This window comes from Triturus cristatus, chromosome 12 (genome assembly GCF_964204655.1).
Source record: "Triturus cristatus chromosome 12, aTriCri1.1, whole genome shotgun sequence".
Classification (NCBI taxonomy): domain Eukaryota; kingdom Metazoa; phylum Chordata; class Amphibia; order Caudata; family Salamandridae; genus Triturus; species Triturus cristatus.
The window spans coordinates 621,897,228-621,914,701 of NC_140595.1; the positions used below are offsets into that span (position 1 = coordinate 621,897,228).

Below are 17,474 nucleotides of genomic sequence, written 5' to 3' on the forward strand. Positions count from 1 at the left end.
CAGAACTGGTGGGGGCCAGTTGCTGATAACAGCAAGTGGCCTGGAGAAGCTCACAAAGGCGGCATGCCTTTGAAGCTTCCCCTGCCCATCCTGTGGAGGAGACCTAGTACCTCGCCCAGGATGTGCAGTGTTGCAGGCCCAGAAGAGCGGATGGCTCTTGTAGGAGAGTAGGGTCTGCTATCCTATGGTCACCCCAAATTTTTGCTTTTTGCTTCACTGGTTTTCGACGTATTGAGGCTGTGGGCCTGCTAATCAGACCCCCAGCCTGCTGTTCTCTCTGCTAAATTGACACTATGTACTTTAGGTGCATGACCCATTGGAACTGGATCACCCTGTGAGCCCCTGTACTAGTGTACTCTAGGTACCCAGGGCATTGGTGTATCTGAGGCCTACCAGGGGCTGAAGCATGTATTGTGCCACCCCTGGCCTGGCCTAGCAATTTGACACAACTGGCTGATCACTCAGCTGGGGTAAGTTGGTGTATCCACCTCTTACTTAGGTGAAGTATGCCTATACCTAACATTAAATGGGACACATGTTAACCTATAAGTCACTCCTATGGCAGGCCTTAACAATCCTGAAGGCAGAGTGCTTGGTTTCATGTGAGATGGTGCTCTGGCATGAGCTGAGCCTGTCTGCAGTAGTCGGAACAACTTCCTTCTACCGTTTCCAGATATCGCCATACCATATACTCTTAAGTGCATTATGAACCTCGCGGTTAAATGCTATCTTTGGTTTGGCTTTATCTAAACATGTCGAGTAAGGTGTCATATGAATTGGAATACTAACCCCTCGCCAATTCTGGCGACGGGGTTAGCATTCCACCCTCCTAGAGGGACACGACATGTACAGAACCTGAAACCCGGGTAAAATCAGACATAGCCTCAGCTCCACAAAATGGACGCTGCCACCACAGACTCAAGTCTGCCCTCCTGCTGCTGGGAGTCCTTCCAGCTTGGGAGACGTGGACAAAGGGTTTCCTGCCAGGGGAGGTGCGAGCACCACCCCAGACAGGATTTTGTGTATTGGTCAGGTAGGGCTTGAAAGGAAACAGACATGCCTGAGGCTCACAAGGAGCCTCGGTGCATATGCCAGTTCAATCCGGTCCTGGGGCACACCAGCCCCAGACCTGGGGCGAGCTGGACAAAGGATTGGGGGTGTAACCACCCCCTTCCTGGTCCCACCCTTAGGGAGGGACCTAGCAGGTAGTCCGGCCCCTAGAATCCGCTTAAAGGTAGGAGCTGTGTCCAAAGACTTTAGACATCCTGGAATCAACTTGCAACTAAGAAGAAGACGGGAACTTCGACGTTCTGCTGCACAGAAGACTGAAGAAAATCTCCCCTATGGTCAGGGAGTGACCATCTTGCTAACGCAAGCACCACCCAGCGAATTGATGTCTGCTTTGCCGCCGCCTCCTGCCGGAGCCCGAGCCCTGAGACCGACAAGGACTGGACCTCCAGACCTCTCACTGCCCGATCCACAGTTCCTGCAAAGAAGGAACCCGTGAAGGCACCGAGACCCGTGGAGCCAGCCATCTTGGAAGACACTCGACTAGCTGAAAGTGCAACAACAGAGGCGCCCTCCGAGTTGTGCTTTGGGTCCTGAGAAGCCCAACATCCGAGTAGCATCTGCATCAAAGGTGAGCCCTCCAGCATCTCCACGATCTGCGTGGGGCCCATCTGCACTTCGCGACTCGACGCGCCTAACCGGTTACTGGTCCGTTGACTAGTGGCCATCTTGGCGACCATCTTGAAAAACTACGACACTGGTCTGGTTGCTCCAGACTGGCCCCTGCTTCCCTCCAAAGGAGCAGCCCCTCTGACCTTGCTGGTCAGAGCTAAAAGCTTTCTTCACTTCCTGCGACTCCTGCTTTTGCCAAGGCTTGTTTGCTTCTTCTGAGTCACCGACACCGCAGACAGCGAGAGCCTGCGTGGGACAGCTCGTGAACCGACTCCTGGCCGTCGTCAACCTTCAGGGACCACGTGGCTGCAGAGACAAGCTACATCTCTTCACCTGTTTGCACCCGACATCGCCTGGTACCTACCTGGTGCCACGCCGGTCACTGGCTAGTGACTGTGAACATTGTCCCCTCTGCTTTCAGGTCTTCTACACTTCCGATCCATCCTAGGATCCACCGCATCTCTTCTGGACCGACCGCCTGCAGCATCTTTGTCGTCAGGCTCCACTGAACAGATAGACGAAACCCGACGCACTTCGAGCCCTATGCACCCGCTTCCTGTGGGTGAGGTAAAGCTGGCACTCCGGTGCACAAGTGTAGAGTAACACCTCTAATGTCTAGGTTTGAAGTCTTGAATTCGTAGTCCAACCAGAAGACCCTTCTAGCAGTAACTTTTGAACAATTACGCACCCATTGAAAACCTATGGGCGCCCGCGTGTAACTCTCCTCACTGCACACGCGACCCATGGACCTCCTGGTCACTAACTAAAGTTAGCTCCTTGTAGGCCCAGCGATTCTAGAGGCCCTAGGCCTTCTCCCTTTCCTGTTCGTGGTACTTATACCACTATTTTAGTATATGGTTTGAGCGGCCACCAGGGCCTATCCATATAAAGTGCTACTTTCGTATATTGTAATACTTTCTTGTTTAACGATTTGTGCTCCTGTGCTCATAAAGAGTCTAGGGGATACTTTGAGTAATAAATACATATATATTTTGAATATATATCTGTGTGGTGTCCTTTCATTGGTATAAAGGGGGGTTGCATATGGTAAAACAGCTTGCTTAACATGCCTAAACGAGTTTAGCCTCAAAGACTGCTTAGCCTACGCAACCACTAGGGCAGCTGGTCCGAAAAGGTTGACTTACAACCACACCATAAGGGTTGCTTGGCATGGTACAAGGTGGTCACTTTAATTCGTGAACATCATATACCAGGCCAACTTCTCACAGCTCTCTACCCAGGGGTCCAGCAACATGTCTGCTGTGTGGCAGCCTAGGCAGACCCTCAGACAAGACGTGGATTGTAGGTTAGGTTCAGGGGGCAACTCTAACTTGCCCTCTGTCATGCATTGTACATTAAATCCCAAACTGGTATCAGTGCGGGTTTAATGTGCTGAGAAGTTTGATACCAAACTTCTCAGTCTTCAGTGTTGCCATCATGGTGCTGTGGAGTTCATGTTGACGACCTCCCAGTACCACATACTCTTAATGGCAGCACTGCACTTACAGTGCCCAGGAAAGGACCTGGGTACTGTAGGGGCACAGGGCTCATGCACCTGTACCCACACCACTGGCATAGGGCACCCAGCTAGATCGGTGACTGAGGTATGCCAGGGCAGTGTGTGTTGTGGGCATGGCACACGGGGATGTGTGCCATGTCGACTCTGTTTTGTTCTGTACCAAGACACTCAGCCTGCAAAGGCAGTGTGTGTGTGTCAGGGTACAGGGCCTCTAAGGGTGGCACAATAAGTGCTGCAGCCCTTAGGGGCCTTCTCTGGTCACAAGGCCCTGGGTACCTAGGGTACCATTTACCAGGGGCTGACATGTGGCCAGAGATGCCAATTGGATTTAGGCTTCATGCAGTTTTTAGGGAAGGAACACAGGCCCTGGGTACCTGATTGGCAAGAGCCCAGGGCACACTCAGTCAAAGTACATCAGCAATTCAGCAAAAAAGTGGGGGCATACCATGCAAGTAAGATGGCACTTTCTCACACTGCGCAGATGGATCATCTGCACAGGAAGTGACATCATAGTATTTAACATCATCCAACTGCACAGGAAGTGACCTCACTGGAATGCCATTCATCCATCTGTACAAGAAGCAAATTCACTGGTTTACCACCAAAACTGTTTTAAAGGAGAAGCCAATCAAGAGGACTCATTTCCATCATCCATCTAAACCAATTGAAACCCCTGGATTTCCCATCATCCATCAGTACAAAATGGCATAACTGGAGTTCCCATCATCCATCCGTCAAGAAGTGACATCACTGTTTCCTGCCAAAACAGACTTTAAACGAAGAAGCCACGCAAGAAGGTTCATTTCCATCACCCATCTGCACAGGAAGTGACATCACTGGATTTCCCATCACTCATATGCACAGAATTTATATCACTGGATGTCCCATTGTTTATCTGCACAGGAAGTAGCATCAATCCTCCCCCTTCCAGGACCTACTTAATGGAACTGCTACGCTTGCTCCCTAAAGGCAACAATAAGTCATAAACTCTACGCTTATTTTATTGACTGACTGGTATATCAACCTGAACATTACAATGATCATGGCCATTTTCTAGGCTTTTTCTTGTAATTTAGCAAAATCTAGTAGATGCTCCTTATGGCTACCTCCTTAATTCCAAAACAGTACGAAATCCTTGGGTCTATTCAAAAAAATTAATGAAAGTGTGTGGCAAGCCACTACTGGATAATTACTGAAATATCAGCACAGAACCAATGTGTTATATCCTGAGTATTACGTTTAATTGTAATCAGCCTAGGTCTTCCTAGCTGCTCAGCCAGAGTGAGAGATGGTAACGGAATGTTGGTGTGACTGTGATGAATGGAATGCCTGGGTGCCTGTGTGGATGAGTGATGACAGTTGGAGATGGGCTGAGCAGCTAGGCAGACTGCTCCTGGTGGGGCTGGTGTAGAAGCTGGTACCACACTAGGCTGGCTGGAGTCAAGACAGATGTGACCTGTACTGGAGACTGAATAAAGAATACTTAATAATACCTCTTGGCTCCAGGTGTCTATCTTCATAGATCACAACATAATTTTGGCGACTAGCGGACCTGAACCCAAGCTACTCAAGGACTGAAAAGAAACTCAGGAACTACAAAGAAACCATGGGAACTAGCGCAACTACAAAGAAAAAAGAAAGAAAAATACATGAAACAGAATGGAGTAAAAGGCAAGCCGGCCCCACCAGTGTCCTGTCATCGGACGGCCCCAACCTGTGTCCTGCCTGATCTTGCTCCATGAACTTGACCACAGGTTTGGTCTGTATGTTAGGGTATGAATGGACTGACTTGCACCCTACTACTTCTTTTTGAATATGCCGTATGGATATATCCACTGCGCAAAGGCATTGTGGCTGTTTAAGATGTGAGTTATGGATTAACTCAGTGAAGGTGATTCACTTGTGCCACACGAGCGGAGTGGTTCAACTAAGATTGGTGTCTTGGTGACACATGGATAGCGAAATTTAGCATTTGCTTATGTACAAGTACTGTGCTTGCCCTGGATCTGGAGGTCACTACAATCGGCTGCAGTCTCTGCACAAATGGAGAAGTTGTAATGAACAAGCCTAATTCTCCTACAGAGCGAGAATGTGCTCTGTGTTTAGGTCTGGTTTAAGAGGCATCTGTGGTGAATGCCAGCACAACTTATGAGTTTCTCCGTTTGGTATCTCCTCTGAAACTTTGTGACTTTAATTTTGTGGCAAGCAAATCGGCATTGTGTAAATGGAGTTTGGTGCCGGTTGCTTTATTTGCCCAACAAAGTTTTTATTCGATTTGGACATGTGTTCGTTGGAGCTGCGCTAATGCCCATTTAACCGCCATGCTCAATTTGAAAAGAAACGGAGGCACGAGCCATTCCCTGCACGGGCTCTCTTACCTTGCGTATTAGTCTCCATGGCACCGTGGTTACGTCCTGTTCCCTGAGGCACGGTCAGCTGCTGATGGATGCTCTGCAGCACAGCAACGCCGGGAGCCATCCGGCACGACGTAATAAAACGTGCCGCCATCTTGTGTTTGGGGACTGCTGTTTTGTCTCTCATAGAAGCGCTGATGTCACGAAGGTAGCATTGCATTTTGCCAACCACGTTTTTTTTTGTTTATATTCTTGTCGCAATAAAGTTCAACAAGGCCGGATGATGGCTGGAGACTACGCGATTTTTGGGTTTTCAAGGCAGCATTGACGGTGATGGATGGTGCAGTGGCTTAATCTCCATTTCAGTGCTGGACTTTGTATTGTTTCCTTGGAAGCGGCATCGTGTTCCTTTGTCACGAGTAAGTTGAAGATTCGTCTAAGAGGGATTCTTTTGGAGCTGTAAAGAGACATTTCTGCTCTTTTAAAATAGTCTGTATCTGTTTCAGTTGACATGCACTATACGTGTGTGAACAGAGTAACACTACTCAGGTTTTTGTAGTCTATTATACAAAAACTGTGTGTCTGCAGATATTTCGTATTTGACTCATTTGGGTTGTTGACTCAAGTTCAGCATTTCGGTTGGTGTTGTTCTGTTTTCCTTATGCAGCGGGTGTTTTGACCTAGAACAACTCGGGTGAGAGGTCGCTCACCGGCGTAGGACACAGTTTAGTAGTGTTCTACTGTTATTGGAATTTTACTTGTATTCACCATACAATGTTATTATTACGTGATGCCACAGTTTTACGCCCTTTAATTGGTTGGGACGTCCTAGTCTCCTAGTGGGTGGACATCACAGTTTATCCCTTAGGTGAGGGGTGAGGTTGGGTTTTAGTCCCAGTTAGTGACCCCTACATGGGGGTAGGTATATGGATTATCTCCCTTATACCAGTGTGTGTAATTCCCGTTTTATGTACAAGGGTACATAGGGTTTGTATGTCACAGCTTTTGTCTTACATGATTGTTGTTCTGGTCTAGGTGGGTGGTTTCCCGCCTCTATGTATTGTGGTGACGCGACATTTTGCGGTTTTGTGTTGTGTTCAATGTGTGTAAGTTGCTTTGTGCTGCACGTGTTCGTCTGTGTAAGTCGCCCTGCGCTTCAGATGTTGTGTGTGTGTAAGTCACCCTGCGCCTCACATGTTGTCCTGTGTAAGTCGCCCCGCGCTTCAGATGTGGTCATGTGTAAGTCGCCCTGCGCCTCACTGTGTGTACCCTCTATGTGGTCCATATTGTGGTACACGTGTATCTGTAGTGTTGGTCACCCTTGTTGTCTGTTTCTGGCCTCGGGTGTTTGTCGTGGGGTGTGTTCACCTTTCACTACATGGTTTTTCAAATGTTCAGGGGGAAGGATGGGGTTACTGTTAGTATGTAATTTGACAATTTATATTCCTTCCCGAAGGTACGCAGTGTTAGTCTGTTTCTCTGCGATGCAGTGTTAGTCTGTTTCTCTGCGTTATCTTGGATTGTGATTTAATAACTATTTGAATAATCTTGAGGGAGGATGGGGAATTTTGATGCATGTTTTCATATATGTCGTATTTTGCCCATCTTTTCTTTATTAGCATTGTTCTCTCTTTTGTGATGTTTTATTTTTAGTTGCATCCTTGAGTTATGAACATCATTGCTTATCTTGTGTGTAGTTATCTGTTTCAGTATTGTAATCTTTGTTTTCATTTTAAAAGGAAAGGGATAATGTTATATCCTGAGTATTACATTTAATTGTAATTAGCCTAGGTCTTCCTAGCTGCTCAGCCAGAGTGAGAGATGGTAACGGAATGTTGGTGTGACTGTGATGAATGGAATGACTGGGTGCCTGTGTGGATGAGTGATGACAGTTGGAGATGGGCTGAGCAGCTAGGCAGGCTGCTCCTGGTGGGGCTGGTGTAGGAGCTGGTACCACACTAGGCTGGCTGGAGTCAAGACAGATGTGACCTGTACTGGAGACTGAATAAAGAAGACTTAATAATACCTCTTGGCTCCAGGTGTCTATCTTCATAGATCACAACACAATGGCTATACACCACCGCAAAAAAAGGACAAATGTGAGGAGGGTGAGACTAAAACTAGCTAGGGAGCGTAAACCAGTATTCTTTATTCCAATACACCCACTGCCAGGATTAAAAAGCAGTGCACCCGCGGTATGGATTTAAACCGCATTGGTAGGTTGGAAAATGAGTTTTAGTCTCACCCTCCTCACATTTGTTATTTTTTGCGCTGCACCCTCACTCGCACTGTTTTCTCTTCATATGTGGATTTATAATATCCTACTAACATTTAAAACATCCCTGAGCTCCTCCCTCTCAGAGAGGGGGTTGTAGCCCTCAAAGGAACTAGGGGTTTCCTTTGAGAGGAGAATCCCATATGATGAAGCATGTCACCTCTGGTGAGTGAGGAATTTCGTCCTAAAAAGGGAATTGCCCACAGTTATTGCTGTGGTGTATAGCCATTGGTTCTGTGCTGATATTTCAGTAATTATCCAGTTTTGGCTTGCCACACACTTTCCTTAATTTTTTTTTAATAGACCCAAGGATTTCGTACTGTTTTGTGAGTAATTATTGGGGAGAAAATCCTGTGTGGTCTTTAAAATTTCCCTAGGACCCTCCTGCTGTGAACTTTTTTGTTTGGTACCTCCTTATTTCACCTTATGAAGGTGTTGGGTGCTAAAGCCAAGCTGAGGTAATGGTAAGTCAAAGTAATTATTATTGTAAATATAGTGCTCAATTGACATAATGGTGTCGCACCAGGTAATCACACATCTTTACATAGGTGGTTCATCATTTTTGCCATCTCTCACTTATATACATTGCTGTTCCCAGCTGGCTAATCTCATTTTGCTGAGAAATTTGAAGAGATTGATGCACGGCAACAGAACATAGGAAACCGAGAATTAACTCTGTGGATAGTTACTGGTTACAACAATAATTTCAGTAGGCCTGGGCAGAATTTCAATTACGCCAGAGTAATCGGAGTAATTTCTGTAATTCTGCATTATTCTTTGATGCACTATTACTGATAATTAATTACGTGACTACTCCTGCTCATGTAAATAAGAGTAATTTGGGGGGGGGTCCTACCATGAGAGCTATTTTGTGTTCTGCTGCATTTAGTGCTGTTTCTTAGCGCAAAATGTATTTTTGCGTCCATTTTGGACACATGCTAAGAAAATAGCGCTACACTCTAGTAGTAAGTTGGGGGAAAGTCATAACCCAAGAGCCCATTTAGCGAGCGCAAGTAGCCGCTCGCACTCCTTTTTCGTGTACTGCTTCATTTAGTACTGTGTCCTAGCGCAAAATGCTTCCTTACGTTCATTTCGGACGTTAGGGGGCATCTTTCTGCTAAGAAATGGCGCTTAGCATAGAATTACTCTTCTCACATAATTCAAACATAATCTTGTCGAATTATTATGTAATTCCACATGATTATGCTACACTGAATTTAGGGAGTTAGGCCAACCCCTAATTTTTAGCAATGTTACATACAATGGGACAACGAGAAGCCGAAAGCCTAAAATGTCTGATTTTGACCACTGGCATGCCCTTATCTTCGCGAACGGAACAGCAGTGTCCACATGTCACCTCTACACACACCTTCCTTTCTTACTGTCTAACCAAGCTCTGAAGTACACGGTGCACATCAAGTGACATATAGGAAATCACCATTAAAACATGAAACCTCTTACTCCAGTTTAAACCCATTTTGTTGTATTTCTGGTAAATTTGATTATACATGTTTAATTTAATTTAGTTTAGTTCTTACTGCTCCATTGACATATCCTCTGGCTTTCTAAACCCTGTAAGGCTTTTCATGATTAGGAAATAAATATTTGGATTTTTCCAGTTTTGACTGGAACATCCATTGTAGTATTCCCCAAAACTCAACTGACATACAGATGAAAAAGGGTGTTTGGGGAATACCGCCAGCAGTTAGATACCACTCGTTCTGAAAGGGCAAAACCCAGCCTTCTGGCAAAAAACTATTCTGTTCGCTCACCACCGAAATTATACTGGATGAACTCAGTAGTAAAAATTAGCACAAGTGATAAGTGCAATATCTAACAACTTATTGATTGCTGGAAAAATTCCATCTCCAAATGAGTGTATTTATCATTGCAGAAAATATCAGCGTGAGATTGTCTTAAATGATTAATATGTTGGCTAAGCATTGTTACTACAGACTTGGGTATTGGCATGGAGCTGAAATATGCCACATTTTTCCCTCCGCTGCCCCTATAATTAATGCTGTTGTTTCTGATTTCTTTCTATTACAGAGGAAACATTTACTGTCTGTGGTAAAACATACAGCAAATTTAACTGTTGAAAGTAGAAAATTATGTGTCTCATTGTCGTAGTAATCATAAGCTGTGATAAATGCCACTTGCAATATCTAGCACCGGTCTTTTAGCTGTATCATTATGACAAATTTTACCACAGGTGTAGTGATAATTTCAGCAGAGTGGTAATTTACCACCAGCTTAATTTCTTCCGGAATAAGGCCACGAACGTCAATTGGCAATGCACGTATAAGCTGGATTTGATAAGCACCATGGGACTTGTGCACTTTCCAAAACAATACACAAAACATCCATAGAATTCATATCATGTTTTGAGTTTGAAACCCCGTATTATAGAGCAAGATTTTTATTCAAGGTGATATTTGTATAACTTTCACGTAATCTTACTTAAGACATCCAACTCTTTCATTGAAGAATTCAGTTAATTTATAAATGGTCAAGAGAATAGTATAATATCTCTCCACCACCCGCTGGTGGTCATCTTCCTTCTTCATTACATTTGCTAATAGTGTTGAAGCTCTTTACCTGATTGTCTTCTCTCCTACCTGCAGACGCTTTTCTATCCTTATTCATATTTCCCAACACCTCTCTCTGCCTGCACAGAAACAAGATATTTCAAATAAAAAAAATTAAAAAACAAATGTCTATTAAGAGTTTAGATAGAATGGTTACTTGGCATGGTGTCAAAATGCAAAGGAGTTCTATATGTTGTAAGTGGGTCACTGTTTTATTTGCCTGACAAATTGCGAAAATGATATAGCTTTTCAGACCACAAAGATCCATTCATCGTATGTTACATATACAGACTAGCAGTGCTTAATTTGTTACAAAAAAAATAACTTCAGGGGGCCACTGTTTTTGTTAGGAACCAACTACGGAATGTATGGGTTGCCGAATAGCAAAGCTGCCTAGTTTTGATTCCACATCATGCTCCTTTATTCCTCCACTCTAAACTTCTTGTTCTATTATCACACTTATGTGTTCTTTTTCACCTACACTTTCTTCCTATGTAGTTGTTTGGATCAAAGTCTTATAACAAAAAATATGGTTTGGCCCCCAAAAATGAGTGTTGATGCCCACGACCTGCAGTCACTTGGTCAAATTAAGCACTGCAGACCAGAGATCTTTGATAATTTATTTAGTCAACTAATAAAACCACCTACATCTTCAGTACGTTTGCATCTAAAGATATGTTCTTGTGGCCTGCTTAGAATCGTAGCACTGCTATTTCTGTTATCCATTTCCAAACCATCTACCTCTCTCAGAAGGCTGCATGAATCCTCACTTTTATAAAAGAATATTATATATTTTGCAATCAGCTTGCCGTATTTCCCCGGTATTACCACCCTCCACCACCATAACTCTGGTGCTTCAGCTTGCAAACAAATTGGCAAAGAAAGAATTGAGGTACATAATGACTATTATCAAGGAGAGAGAAATCTATCCAGTAGTGTCCATCGCCACCCGTTAAATTTTTGGTAGGATATGCAATCACAGTATAAATCTCCATTAGTTACACCATTGCTGCACGAGGAGCCATTTTAACCATTCTTAGCTAACACAAACTCCATATTCTTCTCCCTACACCCCTTTAATCTATTGACACCCAGCTGTTACAGCTGAGGTAGATGTACATGGGAACCAGGTCCAGACTGGAAGTCAAAAACAACCATTCCAAAAATGTCCAGACCAGCCCCACCCTTCAGAAGGCTGTAGCTAGAGTATTGCAATTTAGACTGATTAGGTAACAGCAATTCATCCTCCGCTGAAAGCAGGCCCCTATCCTACAGCTTACCAGTGAAATGCCAGAGTGGCAGAATGGCCTGTCCTGCCCTGTTGGAAGGCACATCTGAATTCATTAAAAGCTCGTTCTATGCCAGGCACAAATAAGTAGAGAACATACCACTTTGCAAGCCACCATGTTAGATTTGTGCTGCACAGTGCTTCTTTACTGATGCCAACACATATATACAACCAATTCAGGATTAGAGCTAGAGGAATCTTCTCGTCCTTTGCCATTAAATATAGAATATTCTTTTTTCCTTTGCTGTGGCCGCACCCTCAGCAGCTTTTCTTCACTATTGAATGGTTGCTTCAATTTTTGTTTTCTCTTGCACACTAGAAACACTCTGCTGCAGCTGATATTGCCTCTTCGCTTTCGGATGATCAAGTGCCTGAGGCCTTCCTGGTGATGCTGCTCATCCAGTTCTCCACCATGGTGATTGACCGTGCTCTGTACCTGCGTAAGACTGTGCTGGGGAAGCTGATTTTCCAGGTCATTCTGGTCTTTGGGATCCACCTGTGGATGTTCTTCATCCTGCCGGGCGTTACAGAGAGGTAACACAGAATGGGAGTAGCTGGTGTTTTGGAATGGCATGTCTTGAAGGAGGTCCATGAATGTAGATTTTATTGCTGGTGTAAGGGTTCAAAGAGGGCCGTGGAGTCCTCCCTCTGCTGTCCTTCAGGTTAGAGCATAGAGCAATAGCCCTCCCATCCCCCAACACCAGGTGCTCAGATGTCCACTATAAGAATTTCCAAAAGTGGTACCTCCACCATTCATAATTCAATCTGGCTTCACCCAAATAATGGATGTGGGAAAACTGAAAGCCTGCAAAAATGCACATATTATATACATGTGCTGTTTGTCGTACTCCAAGTGAGAGTCATAGCGTTTGGGATCCAAAGAAAGATTAGGGTACTTTAGATGGTTCTTCCTTCTCCCGAGTTCGATCTTGAACTCGCATGCTTAAATATACCCTATCGTCAGGCTGGGAATCCTTTGGTTGACGGTGTTACAACAGCATTGTACAACTAAATACTAGAACACTTAAAACAGCAGGCAGTTATAGATAGTCATTACTACTCATTGGGGTATGTGGTATATAAGGGGAAACTAGTTATTACCCCAGTGTCTCCTTGCCCATTCTTGTAGTGAACGGCAGATAAAAAATAACGATGTACCATGATTTTTATTTTATGGAGTTTTATACAGCACGAACTTGACCCGAAGGTATCGGGTATCAGAGCGCTTTACATAGCACCAGTTGCATTACACGAGGACACATGATATATGCGTGCTCTTCCTGGCAACAGCCAACAAGTAAGATTATCTCTACCTTGCAACGAAAATCTGTTGCTTTTCAGATGTACTGCATGTTGGTCTGCAGTGGACCGGTCTGTGGATGGGAGTATCTATCATACGCGAGTGAGACAACAACACTTAAGTAGGAGTCTAGCTTGTAGCATAGGGACACAAAGATGACAGTGTATCTCTGTCTAACTGCAGGGAGGAGGCAGCTGAGTATCTATGCACAACCGGTCAAAAGAAAGTGTAGCGATATTTGTGAGCCTGCCAAGGATCACTAGTGCGGCTGTAGCAGTGTGTCTGATTTCTATCAGAGCAACATTGTTGGGGGGATTTGTGTGACTAATTGTGTGACGGTTGATAGCCAGAAACCGGTCCTAGGATGCTTGATTCCGGTCCAGGGAAGACATGGCTTGGCAGTTCGGGCTGGACTGTTCCCATGAGGCACAGGGTCAAGACTGATTTTCATATGGCCATGTCTAAACTGGGGTGGTGTAGTGGGCAAAAGAACGATGGATTTAACCCAGATCTCTTGACTGGGGGAGAATGTATGCATTGTCAGCATTCCGTCCATCATTTGTTTGTTGTAACGTGTGTCCTATGGCACACAGTGACAGTAATTTGGCAGTACATATGTTCATAAACCTGCCCTGTGCTAAAAACACCAGCCTTGTGTAATTAATAGTTGCTACACCTATATAGGATGTTTACCATTTCTCTGGCCTCTCAGGCCTGATAGCAGGTGTTATTAACCAAAACAGTGGTTACATGAAAGGCTAACGTAGACCCACTGGGATCTGAATCCGTGACCTTCAGATTACTCAGAGATTTCGCCTGTGAATGCGTTAATGGGAGTCTGACCTGTCTAACAGTTCTCAGAAACAGGTCAATAAGCTGTTTAACAATGTTTAAGGACGAAAATGAAGCGACTCCCATCCTCCTTTATTCGCTTTCAGATCCCGACCAGCTGGGATGTCACCAGCGCTGGGCTACTTGGTGAAGCAGGAATAATTTCAGAAAGGTTTGCAGTCGATTTCCGTTATTAATGTACAACTAAATAAACTAGTCCCAACCAACATCAGGTTCAGGTAACTCTGCACACTATTTTAAGAGATTGAGAGAGTATTTAGAGTTTGGTAGGTGCAGGGCAGCGACCACAAAATTGACGGATGTTCCATATGTCCTGTTTACAGCATATACCTGGCCATAAGCTCTAAATAGCGTGGGCAGCACATTGGTCAATTTTCGACAGCTATCCAAAATCTAGTGTTACATACTCCACCCTAGTGTAGGGTTTCGTAAGGATTGATACCACACTTATAGGTGCTCTCCTGCCTTGTTCAGAGTTGAAAACCACACTGAATCATGTGGATAATGAAAGTGCCAAAGTATTTATTTTATATCTTAATAAACACATTTATTCATGTTTTATAATTGCTTGATGCAGGATCATCTGAATTTATGATACCAGGTGGGGCATAATAAACTAATTGTTACCAATGCATTTTAGATCTTTTGACTCTTCATGTGCCCAGTTCTATAAAGAAATATCAACGGATGTTCATCTGCAACTGAGATTCGAAACCACTGCCAGTCAGATTAGATATGTATCCTCATTCACTTATTAGTCCTCAAAACTTACTTTAGTAAGAAACTTTGATCTACATCAGGGTTTGCCAAAGTTGCTCCTGGAGGGCTGTACGATGCCAGATTTTTAGCATATCCCCATTTAGATAAATGTAGTTATCTTACAAATCTGGCATGGATCTGGCCCTCCAGGACCAACTATGGAGAACCCTGAACTATATTGTACCACGCAGCGTCCTGCATGGCATAATTGAGGTCATAAGGACACGTTCATGCAAGTTCATTGCCTGAGTCCCATAATGGCACATAAGTTTTAAACATCCTCTCACAGGTGTATCCACCAAGCTGTGGTCAGTGTTTAAAATTCTAAAGGTATATGTAATGTATATATCTCCTTGTTTCCGCAATAGTTAATTTCTTACCTGAGTTGGCATTCATGTCTATTTAGTCAAGGGCTTTCTTCTCCCAAGCCATGGTGGGCTAGTGAGTTCAAGGGATGCTCCTGTGGGAGGACAGTAAAAACTAATGTACCATTAAGGGACTCTGGTTATGAACTTGCATGAATGTGTTCTTATTATCTCATTTTAATCGTGCCAATTAAGTTTCTTACCTAAGTAGGTGTTGCTGACTAATTAGTGAATTAGGATGTACATACGACTAGCAGTTTTTTGGTAATGTTGTATGTGACTGAATACCCATTGTTAGCTCCTTACAAAATTGGGCATGTTGTGAAACTTAATGAAGAGCCAAAAAGGCTTGAACGGCGATGGGAACAATTATTTTATGATGAAACCCATCTGGATTCATTATAAATTCAGATGATCTTGCATCAAGCATTAATAGAACATAGATGAATGGGTTTATTTATATATAAATGAAATAAATACTTTTGACACTTTGTTTATCCGAATCATTAAGTGTGTTTTTTAAAATTGAACAAGCCAGTAAAGAACTATAAGTGTGGACCCAGGCCTTACCAAACCTTGCGCTTGTTTATAGTATGTACAATTGGACAATTCTAGCACATTGTGGACCAGCAATGTGCGACTTGTGACACGCTGCAAGTTGAGGTAACACATACAAGTCGTAACAGTTAAGGGAATCAGAAGTGTGCTGTTGAATATAGAAGGGCTGTCATGCAGTCGATAGCTCACATTTGCTAAACTATAACAACCTCCCTGAGTTTGTTGGTGAGCCTCGCATGAGGGCTGGTCCTACAAAGTGTCAAACAGACTGTACACTTCATTGTAAGGGATCCAAGTGTAAATGTTTAAGTAACTGGTCCAGATGATTAGACAGGCTACAGACACACACCACCTGAGCATTCTGTGGAAGGAAGACGAGAAAGGAGGGTCCAATGTTGCTGCAAAGAAGACTGAAACTTTACAGCAAAAAACACCCCTGGAAGTCTTGGTCATGTATCTTGTACGGCAAGTAGCAAAGGGATGCCCCATAAGAAAGTTGAGACACTTGGAATAAGGCAGGAACACTTACCAGTTACACGCAATGCGTGGACTCCAGTATCCAGGTGTCATAATCTCTCAGCCAACCCCATGGTTGATAATTGCGCTGGAGCACTAATGTGGAATGAGGAAGTGCCATTCTGCCAAGGCAGAATTTGTCATGTTGGCTGACTGAGTAATGTATATTGCTGCCCTTTCACAACTTCATTGAGATGCAGGTAACAGGAAAGGGGACAATTGATCAAGAGAGAAGGGAAGAGAAAATATGTGTTTTGGCTGTGCCTTAGTTAACCTATCTGTTAGCAATAACAGGATTTAGGAACATATTAATGCCAGAATCAATTTTTATGTCATGCTTTTTATAGCACAACCAGCTCAATACACAAGCAGCACAATGTTTCTAATTCACTTGCCATGCCAACCCATGAATTTCAGTCCCACTCTGATGGGTGACGGAGGCTGCACTTGGCATTGCCCTGGCAATGTCCATTTGAATGTCTTTGAGTCGCACCCCACACTCACTTCCAAATGCCCTGGTAACCTGGATGAACTGCAAACACTCTCACAGCAGGGCAAGTCTACAATGCTCTTTAACAAAGAAGGGGGACTGATAGGGCTTGTTAACGGGGTCCAGCATACGTGCCTAGTCAATACATTACATGAAGAGTATGCTGTTCCCCAAAAGTGGACTACGAGTTGCAGGGGGAGGGAAATCCTCCTTTTCAGAACAAGAGTCCTCATACACCCAGAAAGCTAGGTGTCATGCTTCATCATATGGACTTGCTCCTCATTGGGTCGGCGCTGCAATACCCGACGGGCACCCATAAAGGGGCTCTTTGGCGGAGATATTTTGTTCCTTGCCGTATGGTGCTGTGGGTGTGAGGGCCCTAAAAAACAGTGTAGATGTGATGTGGGTGAGTGACATTAAAAAAGGTTGCATAATCCAAATAAACTTTTTATTAGGGTGGTTATCCACCTTCTTAAAAGAAAAACGGAGTGGCCGCTCTCTAGCTCTATGGTCCAGTGGAGCTAAGCTCAACTCTCACAATGTGGTCAAGTCTACAATGCCTCTGTAGGAAAAGTCCTGAGCTCGAGCTATGGTGCACTTTCTAGTTTTTATTTATTTTATTTAACATTTTTAGATAGCGCTGCTGTACCTAACAGTAATTAGTGTGCTTCACATAGAACAACAAACAAGATACGATATCTGAGCTGATTAATTGATGTGTTAAGGTAGGTAGTTGAAGTGGAATTGAATTTGACTACAAAGGGGGGGAAAAAGGGGGAATTCAAATGGAGTTGGATAGATAGGTTTTCATCAGTTTCCTCATAGAGAGGATGTCTGGGTATGTTCTTACTTGGACCAGAAGGGAGTTCCAGAGTCTATTTTGCAGCACCAGTGAAGGACGTTCAGTTTTAGAGAAGTATTGAATGTTAA

General features: G+C 44.0%; 1 protein-coding gene across 4 annotated transcripts in view; it reads left to right on the forward strand.

The window, feature by feature from the left end:
• The window catches only part of PIEZO1 (piezo type mechanosensitive ion channel component 1 (Er blood group)), an 854,808-nt gene that overhangs the window by 735,073 nt on the left and 102,261 nt on the right, over window positions 1-17,474 (forward strand). For all 4 annotated transcript variants that reach the window (XM_085638610.1, XM_085638612.1, XM_085638613.1 and 1 more), the window contains one exon: window positions 12,024-12,238. In XM_085638610.1, coding sequence (XP_085494736.1) covers window positions 12,024-12,238 — 215 coding nt within the window. The remainder of the gene's footprint in view (window positions 1-12,023; window positions 12,239-17,474) is intronic.